Source organism: Periplaneta americana, chromosome 15 (genome assembly GCF_040183065.1).
Source record: "Periplaneta americana isolate PAMFEO1 chromosome 15, P.americana_PAMFEO1_priV1, whole genome shotgun sequence".
NCBI classification, from domain to species: domain Eukaryota; kingdom Metazoa; phylum Arthropoda; class Insecta; order Blattodea; family Blattidae; genus Periplaneta; species Periplaneta americana.
Genome location: NC_091131.1, coordinates 10,995,257 through 11,015,792, shown reverse-complemented (window position 1 = coordinate 11,015,792; position 20,536 = coordinate 10,995,257). Strand labels below are relative to the sequence as shown.

General features: G+C 37.5%; 1 protein-coding gene across 4 annotated transcripts in view; it reads right to left on the bottom strand.

Annotated features, from left to right (window-relative positions):
- The window catches only part of LOC138714634 (mitogen-activated protein kinase-binding protein 1-like), a 525,862-nt gene that overhangs the window by 338,386 nt on the left and 166,940 nt on the right, over positions 1-20,536 (bottom strand). For all 4 annotated transcript variants that reach the window (XM_069846668.1, XM_069846671.1, XM_069846670.1 and 1 more), the window contains exon 2: positions 10,378-10,552. In XM_069846668.1, the coding sequence (XP_069702769.1) occupies positions 10,378-10,473 (96 nt within the window). In that variant the 5' untranslated portion in view covers positions 10,474-10,552. The remainder of the gene's footprint in view (positions 1-10,377; positions 10,553-20,536) is intronic.

The window sequence follows — 20,536 nt, the reverse complement described above, 5'->3', positions numbered from 1 at the left end:
TCCTAAGAATCTTATTCTCAAACACCCGTAGTCTCTGTTCCTCTCTCAATATTAGGCCTACTACGAACTTAAATACCACGACTTTAATTTGATGTAAAATTTCCACACTACATTTCAGTGCCAGAAATTTGAGTTGAAACAGTACGCTGTAAACCATCTGCCGACTCTGCAAGGAATAGTTCTACATTTATTAGTGATAACGATGATGATGATATTATTATTATTATTATTATTATTATTATTATTATCGAGATTCTTTCTGCATGAGTGGCGGACGTATCTTGAGATGTAGTCGTGTTGGTCCGCATAGCTGGAATTCACAGAACAGTTGACACTCAGGCATTATGACCATCAAAGAGAACCGTGAACAGCATTTTTCACGGTCATCTAGACATCTAGCCTGGGGGTATAAATTAGCGACTGTGCAGGCATCGCCGATAAATTTGGCTCGCATTGCCCCTGTTCCTGGCGCGCCGCCGAATTCTACCCGACGAACCCGCTGGAAACTGTTTTGGCATTCCGACTATAACGCATAGTACAGGCTACACACACCGTGCATGTACAAACATACGCCAGCAATCACAAGTTATGAACACTATCATATGATTTTGGGCACATTTCAAATTTTAGCAAACTTTTATCTATTCCACAACTGCAAATTTGAACATCTCAAATCCACTTCATGGAGATCCTTGATTATACTAAATTACCAGCTGTAAATTAAGAATCGTAACTATGATACAGTAATAACAACAGCCGCCGATCGACTAAGGCCCGATTGTATAAACCATTTAATCTTAGATCAGAAGTTAAATTGATCCTTGTTTCAGCTGAACTTGGAATTTTGTGTTGTATAAAGTCTAATCTGAGTTTAATTTGTCTCAAACTAAAGTCAACTTTGACTAAAGAAATTTCTCCGATTAAGTTAACTGATCCAAGCTCAGTTATTTCTTTTCTGTTTGAAATATACGAGTGACAGATTGTGCAAATAAAATATCCATTATTATTAATATCAATAGATATGATAGGTACATTTATATATATTTCTTTCAATTTCTTGCCTTAATACACAAACAATCTTATATTTTATAAGGCTCTATCGTGTTGAGCAGTATCAAATAACATAACCTATAATTATATTATGTTTATAACAACCATTAATTATTAATGGATATGATAGGTGCATTCATAAATTTTCAATTAACTGTATTACTAAACGAAAATTGTCGTTTTATAAAGCTTTATTATGTTTAGCAGTATCAAACACCATAACATGATAACAACTCGGAGAACAGTCAACCTTCTTCTTATTGTCCGCCATTATTTACATTGCACAAAAAACTAGTGTCTCCAACAGAGTATACGGAAAGTCGCCAAAAAGTAGTTGTAAAGTCGCTAGATTTCTCATTATCAACAAAGAAAGATTAAATTTTGTCACTATTGGGGTGCTAAAAAGGTCACTAAATCTCTATTTAAGCAATATAAAAGTTAAAAGAAATTGTTGTTGAAAAAGAGTTAAAGTCGCTAGATTGGTAACACTGAAAAAAACCTGTATAACATGGTCCGCGCATCACGTATTTCACCTGTTTATGCGATGTTGCCAGATCCTTTTCATGTGAACTTAGATTGCATTTGAACCAAGGTAATTTGATCGCAGAAAAGTTTTATACAATAGAAGAAGTGTCTGACCTCGGTTCACTTTTCGATCTACGATCAAAGTTGATCTTTAGTCAGGGAGTTTTATACAATTGGGCCTAAAAGTTTTAGTCGGTTAACCGGGTGCCAATAATAGATTAATCTATCGGTTAATTGAATTTCACTCGATTTTAAACAGCGTTTGTAAGTCTGAGAAGATGAACTGGAAGTAGCAACGTTAGTAAACGTATCTCTGGGTGGTTATTTTGACAAAACACAACATGTCCGCAAATAAAATTGCCTACAATATACGATACGTCCTTTTCATAGCTTGTGTAAGGAAATGGACGCATTTTCAAAGAAAAAATTATATTGTGGAGGAATTTGTGCGTGGTTGCACTTACAGTATTATTGTTTTTAGTTTTCTAAAGCCAGAAGACAAGAACATCAGTTTACACTAATAACCTTCAATCATAGCATAAGAGTCTACCACAGTCTACTATATACAGTCACGAAGCTTGAGTTTTGAGGATGCTAGAAACAATAGACTGTGACGGTACTATTTTGCATTGCCTGTAATGAGGTGATATTAGCGATCCTAGTGGTGAGCAACTACCTAATGTTTGCATATTTACTACGTATTGAGCTTCGCGACTGTACGCGTATATACTAGACTGTGAGTCTACCGCACCAAATGATAAACAGATTTTGTGCTACATAGGTAGTTATGTTTTCTTCACCATATGATAACTTTGATTGGTTTCATTAATTATTATTGATTAAAACTCACTTGACCGGTTAATAGAATTTTTAAATTAATTGGTGGTTCGATTAATCGATGAAATCGACAGCTCTAATAATGATAATAATAATAATAATAATAATAATAATAATAAATAACACAATAATCAATTATTTATCCCTACAAATAATTTCAACTGAATAGACATACAGGAAACTTTACACAACCTATCTATAATGCGACTTCATATCGTCGTTGTTCCTGCAATAACTCCTATGTGCAAAATATAAAATTTATCAGTAGGAAGGAAAAACATATTTATTCATCCTATGGCAGCTGTACATAGGAGACTGTAAATTCTTACATTTTCGAAACAAAGAAATATAATTACATATAGGAGATTTGATAATTTGCCGTATCACTATTTAAGTTATTTAATAGAGCAAAAAATCTGAAAATCGATAAATGTCAAACAGGAGTTATTGCAGGAACAACGACAATGTTCATCCCACTTGAAAACCTCTCCGGACAGACATATGGGGCGTTCAGAGCACAAGGAAATCAAGTCCACTTTTGGTCAATTGGGAGATATTTCGTCTACACATAGCCTGCCTTAGATGAGGCTACTTTCAGAGCATAAAAGAACCATGTCCTCACAATCTTTGCAATGGTGCAGATGTTTAAAATCACACTCACTGTTAATGGGTAATTAACTATACATAAAAGACTTTAAGTCTAATATTCTGAAAAGTTTTGTAACTTGATTCTCTTGTCCTCTGAGCGCCCCATAACTTATATCCGTGTCAGATTCTTAACTAACAAATCCATTCACTACTTGACGCGTATTGGCAGCACTTGACAACCGTTATTATCTTGGCAACAGCAAGCACGTTTCCACGGTCAAGTGGCTATGACACCGGGTGTTCCAACTTCTACTGTTCAAACATCACGAGACGAAAAATTATATGCATCTGCTTCAGTTTTAGAAACCTTCAGAAACAAATTCTTCAATAAAGTTCATGGTTCGATGCCACAGGCAAGAGGGGAAACAATCATTCCCTTGAAAGAGTCCTTGACGTGTCTGTCAGAGTGCGAATTAAAAGTTTCCTTCAGCAATTGTTATCAACGCTACTTAGAGCAAGGATATCTCAACAATAAATAAATGAATGAATTAATGATTTGAAATGTTTGAAGAAATGACGATACACGTATGAAGTAGATTATGTATTATGGAATAGCATAATTTCTTCTAAAAGCTCATTCACAATGAAAATTAAACATAACGTAAGCGTTAACTTAAGAATGTAAACGTTACGGTAAAATCAACAAGTCATACCATCATTCAGGATAGGGACATAAGCATAACCGTAAACTTACTTGGTAACCATGGAAACATAACAACGACATTTCCTCATATTCTGTCGTATACTTCAGCGCTCCACGATTGTGTTCTGTTTGCAAATCACGTAAGCATAAGCATGAAGGTTTGGAGTTTGCAAACTTTCATGTTAACGTCTTACGGTAATGTTTATGTCAATGCTTATGTGAATCATTGTGAATGATCCCATTTGGTAGCTGGGCGCAAACTTCTGTGTTTATGTTACGGTTATGTTTAATTTTCATTGTGAATGAGCCTTTACATGCAAATCAAGTATCGAGAAATGTTTCACAGCAGTACGGCCCTAAGATCTACGCAAGTGTGTCTCAAACTGTGGTCGCCGAGGCGTAGTTTAGTGGACCATATTGCAAAACAGACAAAAGTCCTAAAGAAATCAGTTTTTTTTTTAATTCTATAAACCAGTCCTTATGTACAGTATATTTGTAAATGGAGCTGACGGAAGGGGTAGAAATAAGTGTAATCACTGCGAGTGGCTATTAAGCCTCGGAGATACCATTAAGATAGCCCATCTGAAACTACAGACTCTCCCTGAATTCCAACGATTCTTACCACCTGAGTGTCCTCCGACTGAAACCATGGCCTCCTTCCTATTCCATACAATTCCGGCCACAATCGCTCCGCTTGCTCTCTCTATCCGGCATCAATGAAGCGCGTATATTCAAATATAATTACAGTGTCTTTAAAAACGGCGCTTCTACATTATTGAATTTTCTTTTATAACTATGCAATATAGTCTGTGTGTAGCTATTGACCAGTAACTTTAGGAAAATGGTAATCACATGAAAAAGTATTTAATATGTGCTCCACTGGCATTCCAGATCATTTGCAAACAGTTTCTGAAGCTCTCCACACCTTCAACAAGAGTTTCTCTTGTGATTCGGATCACTGCTGTCGAAGTCCTTCAGGAAAACCCAACAAGAAGTGATCATAGAAATTGAGCATGGTAATCAGGACCATCCATAAACGTCCGAGAACCGAACACACAACATAATGTCGTCAAAATTCTTACTGAGTATATTCCTGATTGCATTTGCAGTTCCCATCTGTTTCTCCAAAATTAACACCTACTTCCTGGAGAAAAGTAAGAAAATAAATAGCTGTAACGAACATTATCCACTTATCTGTCAACAATATTAATACAACAGTACCATTTACTGATAATGAGTATTTCTGTAGGTGTAACGGCGTCTCTGTATGGTATGCGGGTGTTCACCAGACCAAACACCACACATTCTTGTGTGTACCTAACAACTAGTTTCCACAAACATCTTAGAAGTTCTGTATAAATAACTCCCTTGCTTTATCCACAGCATAAAGATTAGGTAGATTTCAACTTTATACAAACAATGTTTCATAAGTTTTCGGATCATCCTGTATATTACTCATTCTGACAAGTTGAAATATTGAGTTACACGATTTATCGCGTTTTTGAAACTCTATGTCAAAACACGAGTAACACGCTGAACGTTTTCCGGCGTTCTTATCGATGATACATTTCACGTTGTCCCGTTCGCTTCACGTATTCCCGCACTTCACTAATCTGCTTATTGCAGATCTTCTCGGCAATTCTTTTCATTCGCTTTTGACTGTAAAATCACTCTGCACCATGACAACATTATGTCCATAAAATCGTTTCATGATATTATATACGCGCTGTTGGAATATGTACGCCACATTTATCGTTGTGACATCGTGAATACAATTTTTCCAACTTTACTCATCCCCAAACACAAAAAAAACTTGAAACTTAAGTAGTTTAGGAATACAATTCAATTAAAACTGGAACGTCCATCTTATAACATACAGTGGGTATATTTTCTCATGACATGAAATGAAGTTAAAATATAGCAACATGGTAGAATAGAATTGTAATGTGGTGGTGGTGGTGGTAGTGGTAGTGGTAGTAGTAGTAGTAGTAGTAGTAGTAGTAGTAGTAGTGGTGGGGTGGTGGTAGTAATAGTAGTGGTGGTGGTAGTAGTAGTAGCAGTAGTAGTGGTGGTAGTAGTAATAGTAGTAGTAGTAATAGTGGTGGTGGTGGTGGTAGTAGTAGTAGTAGTAGTAGTAGTAATAGTGGTGGTGGTGGTAGTAGTAGTAGTAGTAGTAGTAGTGGGGTGGTGGTAGTAATAGTAGTGGTGGTGGTGGTGGTGGTAGTAGTAGTAGCAGTAGTAGTGGTGGTAGTAGTAATAGTGGTGGTAGTAGTAGTAGCAGTAGTAGTGGTGGTGGTGGTAGTAGTAGTAGCAGTAGTAGTGGTGGTGGTAGTAGTAGTAGCAGTAGTAGTGGTGGTGGTAGTAGTAATAGTGGTAGTAGTAGTAGTAGTAGTAGTAGTAGTAGTAGTGGTGGTGGTAGTAGTAATAGTGGTAGTAGTAGTAGTGGTGGTGGTAGTAGTAGTAGTGGTGGTGGTGGTGTGGTGGTAGTAGTAATAGTGGTAGTAGTAGTGGTGGTGGTAGTAGTAGTAGTAGTAGTGGTGGTGGTAGTAGTAGTAGTAGTAGTAGTAGTGGTGGTAGTGGGGTGGTGGTAGTAATAGTAGTGGTGGTGGTAGTAGTAGTAGCAGTAGTAGTGGTGATAGTAGTAATAGTGGTAGTAGTAGTAGTAATAGTGGTGGTGGTGGTGGTAGTAGTAGTAGTGATGGTGGTGGTGTGGTGGTAGTAGTAATAGTGGTAGTAGTAGTAGTAGTGGTGGTGGTAGTAGTAGTAGTAGTAGTAGTAGTAGTAGTGGTGGTGGTAGTAGTAGTAGTAGTAGTAGTGGTGGTGGTGGTGGGGTGGTGGTAGTAATAGTAGTGGTGGTGGTAGTAGTAGTAGCAGTAGTAGTAGTGGTAGTAGTAATAGTGGTGGTAGTAGTAGTAGCAGTAGTAGTGGTGGTGGTGGTAGTAGTAGTAGTAGTAGTAGTGGTGGTGGTGGTAGTAGTAATAGTGGTAGTAGTAGTAGTAGTAGTGGTGGTGGTGGTAGTAGTAATAGTGGTAGTAGTAGTAGTAGTGGTGGTGGTGGTAGTAGTAGTAGTAGTAGTAGTGGTGGTGGTGGTGGTAGTAGTAATAGTGGTAGTAGTAGTAGTAGTGGTGGTGGTGGTGGTGGTAGTAGTAGTAGTAGTAGTGGTGGGGTGGTGGTAGTAGTAATAGTGGTAGTAGTAGTGGTGGAGTGGTGGTAATAATAGTAGTGGTGGTGGTAGTAGTAGTAGCAGTAGTAGTGGTGATAGTAGTAATAGTGGTAGTAGTAGTAGTAGTAGTAGTGGTGGTGGTGGTGGTGGTAGTAGTAGTAGTAGTAGTGGTGGGGTGGTGGTAGTAGTAATAGTGGTAGTAGTAGTGGTGGAGTGGTGGTAGTAATAGTAGTGGTGGTGGTAGTAGTAGTAGCAGTAGTAGTGGTGATAGTAGTAATAGTGGTAGTAGTAGTAGTAGTAGTAGTGGTGGTGGTGGTGGTAGTAGTAGTAGCAGCAGTAGCAGTAGTAGCAGCAGTAGTGGTAGTAGTAGTAGCAGTAGTAGTAGTAGTAGTAGTAGCGGTAGTAGTAGTAGTAGTAGTAGTAGCCTAGTGTTTAAAATGGCGTTATCAGAAACTATAGTTATTTGCGTCATTTCTGTAATGTCGAGAGAACCGGGTAAGGCCTTAGTACGAAAGAAATCAACTTCCGATCTTCAATCAACGCCGGGAATCGAAAGTGATTTCACTCGGCGATAAACTGCCCTTTTCAAATGAGCTACAGAAAGGACCTATGTTTTGAAGACAATGATTTACACACTTGCAGTTAAACAGTATCAGGGTGAGGTAGTCATTTACAGAACGTAGTCTGGTCTCTACAAACGCCTAGTTACTTATGGCGAAGGCAATTTCTCTGACACTAGTGTATTGCGTGCAGTCTGGTCGCAATTCTGCAGGCATTCACTATTCATGTTATGAAACTAAAATCATGAAACAATGAAACATGTTGAAACTCCATGAATAATTAATTTTGCATACATTTATTCAAGATGTCTACTCTCTCAAGATCCTATTTCAAGGTCTCATGGTGACTATTTTCTACAAGGTCTTAGGTATCGTAACCTTACTTTCAGATTTCATTGTCTGACGTTTCAAAACTATGACATACAGTCTTCATTAGGACCAAGATTTAAATGCACTATAAAATATAATGATATAAGCTATATTTGGGTAGACGTGGTGTAAAATCAGCGCAAAGGATCGTTGGATGATGTAAACCGTCACGCATGGTCACATATTCTTTACCTTCTCGTGTGGTTTGACCATAGGGGAAGGGAACAAGCTACGCCATGTTTACATTTTCCAACTATCCATTGCGCTGGCTGTATATTACACTTAAGAAGCGTAGTTTACAATGTAGTAAGATAAAATATATTTTAAAAAGTTGAACAATTTAAACATTGGATACAATAGAATATACATGGTGTTTTAAAATTCCAAGAAATCCTTTTATAGCAGCAATGGCCACAGAAATCATCTGATTAGAAGGGAGACAAAACTTGCGACAGAAATTACAAAGAGGCGAATGGTTGTGCCTCGTGCTCCTGTCTTCAAACCTAGCACCTCGATGGATAATGAGTTATATTAATTAAAGAAATTCGAATTATCAACAAGATAATAAAAATATATTAGTGTATTAATGTATCTTCGTTCTCTCCAAAAGCTCGAAATAAAAAAAAAACAAAAAAAAAACAAATACGTCCTTAGAATTCAAATTACAACCTCACTGCTATAGCCGGGACGCTGTTATTCCCGGCGTGACTCCTCCTCTTTGCTTACGTCTTAGGAAATGAAAGCTCTATAAAGTCTAGGTAGGTAGTATCGTTCGCCATTTTTGTTCTTCCATTGCCGAGCTACCAGACGAGGGATCTATTTGCCACACCGTTAAACATTATCATGTCGTAGCTCCTATGATAATAAATCAAACGCATTGTAATTCAGCAAATAATTGAGCGGCAAATAAAGTCCTCGTGTGCTTTCTGCGAACGCCAACGAAAAAGCCAAAATGGCGGGCGATTATATTAAGTATTTATCGAGCCTTAGGAAATGCATGGCTTCTTCATCAGCGATTCGGTCATAACGTTAAAATAAACAACAGGTAGTATTTTCCTTGCACGAAAAAAAATATTTTTTTTCATGGACCAAAAATACAATAAGGCAGTGCTACGAGATCGTCTGCATGATCCTTCACATCTCGTAAAAATTTCGTTCATTTCGTTTTGATTTATTGCTATTAATGCATCATGCTTTCGCTGTTCTTCCGGGGTGGGGAAGCTCGACACAGCATGGCCGCTAATGTGGGTTGATTTATTGAGGTTGTATTCTGAAGTCTCTCGAAATACGTAAAACTCGAAGTGACAGATAAGCTGTTACTGCCCGTAGGGTGGATGTAGCGCATCTGTTTATTAATTTTAGTCTCCCATTCCTGTAAGCCACCGTTCCAAACACGTGATTAATTTAATTCTATTCTTTTCTTTCCTCATAGAAACGCTGTACATGGTTTCAATTACACTCGAAATTAATATTAATGAAAGCGGATTAAATCTCACATGAATCCGCTCAAAACGGCCAGAACATTATACAACCGAAGATATGCTCACTCTATTTGGAAATAATGTACAGGTTGCCCCAAAAGTCTACATACATAGGAAATGTAAGTTCAAAATAAAAAGGTTAAGTAGTGTGCTCAATGTGGCCAACCCGCTCCCCCAGATCTCACATCCCTTGATTTTTACCTCTGGGGAATTTTAAGCCGTAGATCTACCAGATGTTGGTGGAAAACAGGGAATGTCACGAAACATCATTATCGAGCACAACAAGTTTTAATACCTGAACATTCCTGGTTCTTAATCATTGTATCGAATGTCCAACGTTACCTTACACGAACATTTCCACTTTAAATTATTTTTTCTGTGATTCAACAGTTCTGTAATCCCAGTTTCCACCTATAGAATGCGCTGTATACCATAAAATCGCTAAAAATGACATTTCTTGATTTCCCCCAACACTCTTCATCTGCTAGCTCTTATCGTCGATGCCTGTCATGTGACAACGGAAATAATGTAGCTTTTGCATCGGAACAGGTTGGAATATATCCACCGACCTGTGTCTGACTTTCGAAAGCCGTTATATTGAGCAGCAACTTATGTGTAATTTATATTTTGAACTGACATTCCCCATTTATGGAGACTTTTGGGACACCCTGTATATAAACATCGCTACCCAAAACTGGCTTATCGGTATGTATGAACAGCTCAAAGAGATATTGGACGATCGAAAAAAGCTGGCTAGACCAAAAACATGTCGAGGTTCTTAAGACAAAACTTACATTTTTACCGATGACAGAACCTACTGGGATTTCCTAACAAAACTTCGATCATACATTAACATCGTTGTGGAAATACGGTCACTGATTTCTCTGTGCAAAACATTATAGTGAAATATTAATGTCATTAAAAACATATTAAAGAGCAAATGCATAGAAATGATTCCTTTCAAAGGCATTACAGACTTCAATGCTGGCACAAGTACCAAAAAGCATTCCACATTAATATTTCAATATTCCATTGTTGTGCTATAAATTAATATAAAGGAAAAAAACACACACACAAAAAGTTAATTCATAAATTACTCACACGATCGCTGATGCGCGTTTCATCGTTCTTGCCACGCTTCAGAGATGGCGCGCGAATAACCTTTCCAGCGCCCGGCGCCGCGTTCATGTTATCCATAACGTGTCTTGATACTGCATTCTCCGCCACCTGGTATCCACTTCGTTAACTTCAAACAATTTCACCACCACATTCTCACCTGCAAAACAAACACATCATTATGTATTCCAGTCTTTCATGTTTCTTATTAATGTTAAACAACACATGAGTACTACTAGTCGTCGCACAGACCCAGGTGTGGCCGCCAAATCTCTGCAACAAACAACGTCCGCAAAGACATTTGACAGTCGCCTTATCAAACGCTACCACGGCAGTATGCTATTACATTAAGCCTCATTCCTTCGTCATACAACAGCTTACAAAGAGCGAAAGCTTTAAATGCATTCATATTATGTAACATCACTACGGAACGGATTTCTAGATGTTAAAAAAGAGAGATTTAGGACTTTATAAAATCCAATTTAGGACTTTTAAGAGTTCATATAAAATTAACAATTAAAAATCTTAATTTTAGTAAATATTCCATTTTAGGTGGAATTTATGTTAAGTCCCTGAAAGGACACAGTGCGCATGATCAGGGGACGAGCGACTTGGTTGAGGTAATAAAATTAGTTTGGTTCATTGTACGTCTGATCATGCGCATTGCTTCCTTTCTGGGACTTACAAAGTATCTGTACGACAAAACTTTTCTCTAAGACTGTACGAAGAACTAGTGCTGACACTGTTACTGAACTGAAAACTCAAATTGTCAATGAAAGAGTCTGATTGCTGATTTTCAGTTTTATTTCGCATAATGGGGATTATTGATTCAAAAACATAATTCGTAAGCTCTCGCCTAACCTGAACAATCTATCACTCCTTTTCCTAACGAATTTCGGTTCCAGGAAATTAAATAAAACCTTCTTCTCTCCCCTTCTAAGACCAATATGGAACAAATTTGCCAAACAGCGTTTGTCTGTAAGAGAGAATTTTTTTACATTTTAAATAGCATTTTTGTGGTTTTGAGGGCATTTTTAGTATCGGTATTTTTATTTTAAATATATGCAAAATATTAAAAAGGCGCTTTTCACACACAAACATTGTTTTTAGGCATTTACAGGAGTTTATGGTTCATTTTGGCGTTTTAGGTTCTATAGAATTTTAACAGGGGGATCCTGTGTACATGAAACGTAGAGATATCTTAATAACAAACGTCTAGGACGTAGCAAACAAAATAGGTACGGAACTAGAAATACGTTTCCTAAACAAGACAGTTCTAAGTCAATACCGGCATATCTAATATTCTCACTTTTATTACGAAAACCTAGAAAATTTGCACAATGGTGAATACTAGCAAACCAACCCATAAAAAACAAAAGCTAATACAAATATTGACGCAAAAATAATTTGAATTGAAAATAGCGTATGTGGTAAATGTTTCGTACTACCAGTACATCTTACACTTTAGTTAATGTTATGTTTTATTTAACGACGCTCGCAACTGCAGAGGTTATATCAGCATCGCCGGATGTGCCGGAATTTTGTCCCGCAGGAGTTCTTTTACATGCCAGTAAATCTACTGACATGAGCCTGTCACATTTAAGCACACTTAAATGCCATCGACCTGGTTCGGGATCGAACCCGCAACCTTGGGCATAGAAGGCCAGCGCTATACCAACTCGCCAACCAGGTCGACTACACTTTAGTACAGACGTAATTATTGATATGTCAAAATTTAACTAGCTCAGTGAATATATGAATTACGTGTTGTTCTAATTGAACACTTGTGACAAATGCCTTACATTGTCTCACGAAAATAACAGGACATTTTTACTATCGAGGTTTTTTAAAGAAATTGAAGTTAGAAGTTACTGAAAAGTGTATTAGGTAACATTGAAACAAGGGAGTTAAAACAAAAGAAAGAACAATGTTGCCTTTAAACAATGTTTATTCGTGACAACTTAATTAAGTCACTTGACAGTAGTCTTCATCATACGTAGTTCATTCATGTTCGCTGATTTCAAAATCAAACATTTATACAAATCAAAACAAAAGTTTCAACACCAATTTATGAAGTAAACATCAGTTGGGGAAATTATTGATCTTTACATTATTAAATAAAGTTTGTTTAAAATAAGGAACTTCCGCGGTCCTGACAGAAATTACGGAGATGCCGGACACCTAGGACAAAAAGGGGACTATCCCGTTTTTTTACAGGACATATGGTAGTAAGCTTAATGCAGTATGAAGTAGAAAATCGAAGACAGAACGTTATAATAGGCCTACTTAGTCTGTAGTCTAGCTGATGAGAAGTGGAGGTCTATGGATAGCTACGTGTTTGAAAAGCTGACAAAGAGACACTTACGCATAACTTTAGGCTATTCCTGGTCACTGTTTCCTGTGACTTACAGTTCGCACCGACACATTGCACAGCTGATAAATTAGTTCCTTCGCATAAGTTTCCTTCATCATTCACTCCTGGCCCCCACATGACTCAAGTGATAATGTGCAAAAATTTGCAGCCTCGAGACGACGGACTAACAGTATGCTATTCTTTGATTACGTCATTATCCTACGATGCTTAGGATGTAGATAGCTCTTAAACTTCTTACAAAGTAGGATCATAGCAATATGGTAGACAAAAGTGCTAACTACACAATAACAACTGTGCCGACACAGTTTTCAAATGCGAAAACATTTCAACACGTATTGTTGTGTTTAATTTCTGTCACTATTACACTCTTACTACGTCATACTACTTTTGACCAATAAAACGGTACGAAAGAACGTATTTCAACCAATCATGGCTGCTTATCGCACAATTTTATCGCGTCCCTAGCATAGCATTTGTTTAATTTTATCGCGTCCCTAGCATTTGTTTCTTTGTTTGCCAACATTTGAAACTGCGCTGGTCTGGACGTCAAAAAATATATATATATATATATATATATATATATATATATATATATATATATATATATATAAAATTACAAACCACTCCAGTTGATGCACAGCAGTTTCAAATATGACTCGCATTGGCATTCAAGAACAAGAATTAATAAAAATCTGATCATACCTATGCATCTTCTCAAATCCGATTTACAAATAAATGAAGAGCACCATTCGGAAATCCTGAATAAGTTGAATACACCATGTAGGCCTAAATCAACGGGTTACACTTCTATTACGTGTGTCCAATATAACATCAATTGAACCACCAACCTCATTCAAATTTGAAAATTGTACATTCAATAATTATTCCTTTTAAAATTATTCATGTTTATTTTTTATGTCATCGTCGTTAATTAAAACTTTTCTAACATTTGTGTATATTAGTTAGGTTATGTTATAGCTTCTGCTATATGATATTATGGATAGTCACGTATCAGAGATTGTTTAATATTAAGATTTATTGAAAATCATCTGTCAAGTGACGTTGATTACTGGGATTCGGATAATTGAAGTGGAATGTTGCATTTTAATAAAAATGAAACTGAATCAACAAAGCCTTCTTGACTAGTAACATTGCCATCGTGTATAATAGATCGAGAACTTCTCGACGAGAAGGCATTGCTCACTACTGCCATCTAGCATGCATCTAGCGTAATATTTGTAATGTTGAGATGGTACAATAATACATTTGAAGACAGTTGTATTTTCGTAAGTAAATTAATATTTTATTGTATTGGAGTACTTAGTTACTTCTAATCTTTATATACTTTCTTCTAATCGTGTAATAGGCAATTAAATCCCACTCGAGTTTTGATTTTCTCTAGATCACTCAAAACGTCTAGTGAGATTACTGTTGATAAAATCGTAGCAAATAGGCCGCCGAAATTATTATCATTATCACAATTTTTATAACGTCTTCCTCATACACAGACCTACAGAAAACTGACCTTACGCCATTAGTACAGTAGAGGAAGCAAGACCTATTCTGTGACCTTATCATGTGCCATGGCTGTATCATCAATGAATGTGGAGGGAGAAGATAGGTTTTAGACTGACAAGCAAACATTCTGATGAGGGCAGATAAAAAACTTAATTTTTTTTCTTTCACCATGTTAATAATATCAAAAGAAGTGCTTATGCAAATTTTGGCCACTCGACCGCAATTACGAGGGCCGTAAAAAATAAGTTCGCCAGGGGCCGTTAACAGAAAGAAAACATAATTTCATTGAAAAAAATTATTGGAACAGGCACGCAATTGTTGAGTTATTTTTTCAACATATTCCCCACCGGTATTGAGACATTTGTCATGTCATGGGATCGACAAAGAGGTGCAGACTGCTGTCAAACGCTGGTTCCGAACCCAGGCGGCTGACTTCTACGACACAAGGATACAAAAATTGATCCCATGGTATGACAAATGTTTCAATTCCAGGGGGGGGGGGATATGTTGACAAATAGTTCAACAGTTGCTGTATCTGTTTCAATAAATCTTTCCATGTAATTATTTTTTTTCTGTAAACGGCCCCAGGGAAAATCACTTTCTGGACGGCCTCAATTATGTGGCCGAGTGGCCAAAATTTGTATAAGCACTTCTTTTGACATTATTAACATTGTGGAAGAAAAAAAATAACTTTTTTATCTGCCATCAGAATGTTTGCCTGTGAGAGGAATTTCCGTGTCTGTAAATTCGTATAATATTAACCATCATGAAACAAACCCTCTTTCTGATGACTCATTCTTTCCCCTCTCGCACAGCTCACATGCCAGGTCTCGCCTCCTGACTTATACCACTTCATCATCATCTAATCAATTCCAACCAGCTTCATATCTCACCGCCCACTTGAGACCAAAATTTAAAAAGAGTAAAACATATATGTAAGCTCTGAACTCACAGTTAGCTAAACCGCTATAGCGCCGACTCTTCCAAGCCAGAGACTCGAGTTCAAATACTGAAGTGATCACAGGAAATTGTAAAGGACATAGACAATGCAGGGACAAGTGATCGGCATTTGAAGAAAAATTAACAATATTCGAGAAAACTGCCTCCCCATTCTGGTGGCAGCATGTCATCGTCCAGATCTGAAGGTCCTGGGTTCGATTCCCGAGCTTGGCTCTCGAGGAATTTTTCTTGAGAGAGAAAAGTACCCTGGGTGTCTAGTGTCTGGAAATTTACATGAATGTGAGTGTGACTGCGAGTTTGACGGGTTATTAGGTTATTAATTAAACAATCTTCAAAATATAAAATACAATATATCATGACTGTTCAGGAACCTGAACACAATTTCAACGTCACATGGTTGACATGTAAGGCAACAGTTAGCACAACCAGAAAACACTAATAGGTGCTAGGGACTTAGCAATGAATTAAAAAAAAAACAAATTCGTTTATCTACTGTATTATCCGCCATGGTAGTAACCGTTGGACTTATCCATAAAACGTCATTCGACCTTGACTGAAGTTTATATGGCGACCGAGACAAATACTACGTGATAAAAAGGCTAGTTCTCTACAAAATTACTTATAAATAAATCAATAATCCAGTCTGTTATCAAGGGATCATTTATCAGCGAGTTCGATAACTTCTGTTATCTAATATCAGTATTAGATCATAAATTGGATATCGTAATCCTTCAAAAGCAAGACTTTAAATCCTGTCCCCTGAACGGGTTCTCTTTGGCCCACTTCCAGTGCTGTAGATATGTACGACATGCTGTTTTTAACCCTAGATCCACTTTCTTTGTCAGGAATCCGACTAGTTGGGAACCACTGAACTGGAATAGCTGCTAAGAGTATCACCGTTACATGCCACAAAGGCGCATGGGGGACTTGGAGGCATAGCTCCAGGCTTTCAGAACCTCGGTACTAAAATGAGATAGTGTGGTCGGCACCACGCTCCGACCGCCTTTTACCTCCGGGAAAGACCCGGTACTCAATTCGTCAGGAGACTATGTAGAACCAAAGGCCGTTCTGGAAGTTTTTTATTTTTTTTTTATTTTATTAGATTATTTTACGACGCTGTATCAACATCTCAGGTTATTTAGCGTCTGAATGAGATGAAGGTGATAATGACGGTGAAATGAGTCCGGGGTCCAGCACCGAAAGTTACCTAACATTTGCCCGTATTGGGTTGAGGGAAAACCCCAGAAAAAAACCTCAACCAGGTAACTTGCCCCAACCGGGATTCGAACCCGGACCACCTGGCTTCGCGGTCAGCCGCGTTGACCGTTACTCCACAGGTGTGAACAGTTCTGGAAGTGTTGGCAAACGAGAAATATACCGCCACCGCCCAGCACTGAATGCGGGACCTCGCAGATTTAGTAAGTCAATTGCTTTTATGAAAATTACAAAACAAAGATAAGAATTTAATACAGTACGGGCTTATTCAAAAGTCGAGGTGCTTTCGAAACTGCTTGAACTAAATAAAAGCAAGGTTTAATTATACAAAAATAATTAGTATGAATTCTAGAGAGTAATAAGTGAAAATGAAGAGACAAGTAAAAACATAATCAAGAGCATGCGGGCCTTCTGTGCCCGAGGTTGCGGGTTCGATCCCGGCCGAGGTCGATGGCATTTAAGTGCGCTTAAGTGCGACAGGCTCATGTCAGTAGATTTACTGGCATGTAAAAGGACTCCTGCGGAACAAAATTCCGGCACACCGGCGACGCTGATATAACCTCGGCAGTTGCGAGCGTCGTTAAATAAAACATAACCTAAATTTTACGAGCATGCGTTCGATCACTATATGTCAATGTATAAAGTTTGTATTTGATGTAAGTAAGGGACTGCTGACACGAATACAGAAATGTGAAGGTCAGCAGGACCGAATATGTTGAGAAAACTTGTTATCAATGTTTTTTTTTTCTTTTTCTTTTAAATTGGGTATTTTACGACACTTTATCAACCGCTATGGTTATCTTCCCCATTGCTGTATTCCCCCTCACTGTAATAGTAAGATACCACTTAATTGGTGGTACAGCTGAGTGTTACAGAATTTGACTTCAGATCGAAAGGCTCTTGGTTCAAACTCGGATGTCCCCTAATTATTTTAATTGTATTTCATTCTTAATTGTTTCGTATAATCAATAGGGCTAGATATACAGGTATACAAATATTTTATCTAACTGCCTCCGTGGTCTGTTGGTCAGCATGCTGGCTTCCAGATCAGGAGGTCCTGGGTTCGATTCCCGGGCTCGGCTCTCGGTGAATTTTTCTTGAATTCTTGAAGAAGAGGAATTCCCTGGGTGTCTAGAGTCTGGAAATTTGTATGATTGTGAGTGTGCCGGGTTAATACATAAATATTTTTAGTGGGATATTTTACGACGCTTTATCAACACCTTTGGTTATTTAGCGTCTGAATGAGATGAAGGTGATAATGCCGGTGAAATGAGTCCGTGGTCCAGCACCGAAAGTTACCCAGCATTTACTCATATTGGGTTGAGGGAAAACCCCGGAAAAAACCTTAACCAGGTAACTTACTCCGACCGGGAATCGAACCCGGGCCACCTGGTTTCGCGGCCAGACGCGCTGACCGTTACTCCACAGGTGTGGACTGGGTTAATATTAATTAACCAATCATCACAAATACAAAAATACATCAGGACTGTCGCTGGGCAGTAACCTGAACACACGTTTCAGCGTCACATTGTTGACAAGTAACTCCATCTGTTAGCACAACCATAAAGCATCTAATAGATGTTATAGAGTTACCAACAACGAAAAAAAAAATTATATATATATATATATATATATATTATTTACACTGTAATATAAACTCGTAATTTTGTTTTTAAGTTTCGGACAAGGTCATCTGTACATATATTTTAAATTTTATTTCACATAAAAACACATATTTTGAATTTTTAAATGTAAATACATAGTTGTAAATATTCACATAGAACACAAAAAAATTAGGTTTCCATCAAATAATTTTCGAAAAAAGCCCCATTTCGGATTAATCATCAACCGAATGTTCAGTGCAGTTGTTAGACGTGACAGCTGGCAACTGTTTCTCTAAATTGCCTATCTGTGGACCTGTCGAACTGCAGTCTACTCTCTCACCACAAGCGATAAGAGCTGTCACCACTAAAAAAACTGTACTGTAACTAACACACACAAACATTGATATATCATTTAGGAATGCCTTGTAAGTTATCATAGGAAGCAACTATAATTTCATAAACATCAGCTGCCTCTGTATTCGTTTCCAATCATAAACGTGTCTCTAGGGAGTGCATGTTGTTTCTCATTAGCCAGGGCGCTCTTTTCCCCCAATACAAGGCAGTGTTCCGCGATAATCGTCAGTCATTTGTGATGGACAATTGAGAATGAATCTCATTGTGTACTGCGATTCTTCAGCAATAGGCGAGACAGCATAATTTATACTGGTGACTACTGCATATTGTTTATATACTTACATACTTACTTACTTACAAATGGTTTTTAAGGAACCCGAAAGTTCATTGCCGTCCTCACATAAGCCCGCCATTGGTCCCTATCCTGAGCAAGATTAATCCAGTCTCTATCATCATACCCCACCTCCCTCAAATCCATTTTAATATCTTCCCATCTACGTCTCGGCCTCCCCAAAGGTCTTTTTCCCTCCGGTCTCCCAACTAACACTCTATATGCATTTCTGGATTCGCCCATACGTGCTACATGCCCTGCTCATCTCAAACGTCTGGATTTTGTTCCTAATCATGTCAGGTGAAGAATACAATGCGTGCAGTTCTGTGTTGTGTAACTTTCTCCATTCTCCTGTAACTTCATCCCGCTTAGCCCCAAATATTTTCCTAAGCACCTTATTCTCAAACACCCTTAACCTATGTTCCTCTCATGTTGTTTATATACACATACAATAATTGAAACATAATTAAATATTTTTCCTTTATTGTCATACATTTTCCCGAGTTTTAGCACATAAAAAATTAATACTTTCCCGATCTTTAGCGCCTAAAAATTCGAGCCTCAGTTATCAATAAAACAGATGTCGAAGGAATTTAATTTGTGTACGTTTCTTAACCAAAAGTAATTTTTAAAAGTAGAGCTGGCAGTGTTCGGACTGCTTTTGTTGATCGGTTGCGATTGTTGCTGTGTGACATCTGGTGGAAAACAACTGACAATCAGTGCAAACACTTTAAGATCAGTGTTAAAAATATATTTCGCATGCTACCGCATAATAGTCGATTTTAACAAGCTTGTTTAGCGTTAAAAGATCTACTTTTAGGAATGGTTGTGCAAAAAATTAATTACTTATAAAATAAAACCATAAAAATAAACATACATACAACTATCGAGGGTTTTTCAATGATGTTTAACAATACCTCACATGTGTAACATTTTTAGCCTATAGTAGGCGAAGACATAGTGAATTCTCATGACATAAGAAGAACTTAAGGATTACGAACTGTACTCAATGCATGATCCTCCAGTACTTGTGCTTCCCTCAGCAAGCACCGCGAAGCTGGAAGAGGTCACAGAGACTCTCACTTGGCTGAACAGGCAAATCCGTTCCTTTCGTGTTGCAATACCGTCTCGTTTGTTTCTTTTTGGTAAATGTATGCCGAACGAGAAAGTTTACGGTTCTTGGTTTCCTATCAGTATCTCGAATATATCTGGCTGTGGGAGAAGGAAGGACTGAAGACTTGTTATTCGTGAAGGATAATCTGTTGTAATCAAGTCTGAAAACACGACGTCTGTAAGACTGAATTTCCCTTACTGATATGATATTTCAACGTCTGATAGCACTGGTGGGCTGTCTCTAGGAAGGAAATACATTTGAACTTAGTTGTAAAAAAGGATTAACTAGAAAATAAATTACTGTCGTCAAAATGCATAAATGAAAAAATATATTTTTATAAATTGCGTAAAGTTTGTGCAACATTCTAAATCATTGTACAGAAAGATAAAATTAATAAGGTTTGCGGGTAAAAATGATTAAATTTGCTTCTTGAAGTTTTATTACTTTCAATCCACCCTCACACTCTATGTACATGTAAGTAAATTATTACACAGAGCGATCCATATAAACCTTTACAATTATAATGAATTATAATTTCCCTCTGGAAGCTAGTATAAACTTGAAATTGAGTTTAATGATCTCAGTGGCTCTGGGAGAATCTACATTGGTGCCCTTACCATCCATTGTTGACTATTATGACTACTGTTGGCTATTAGTAATTATGATGTGAATAT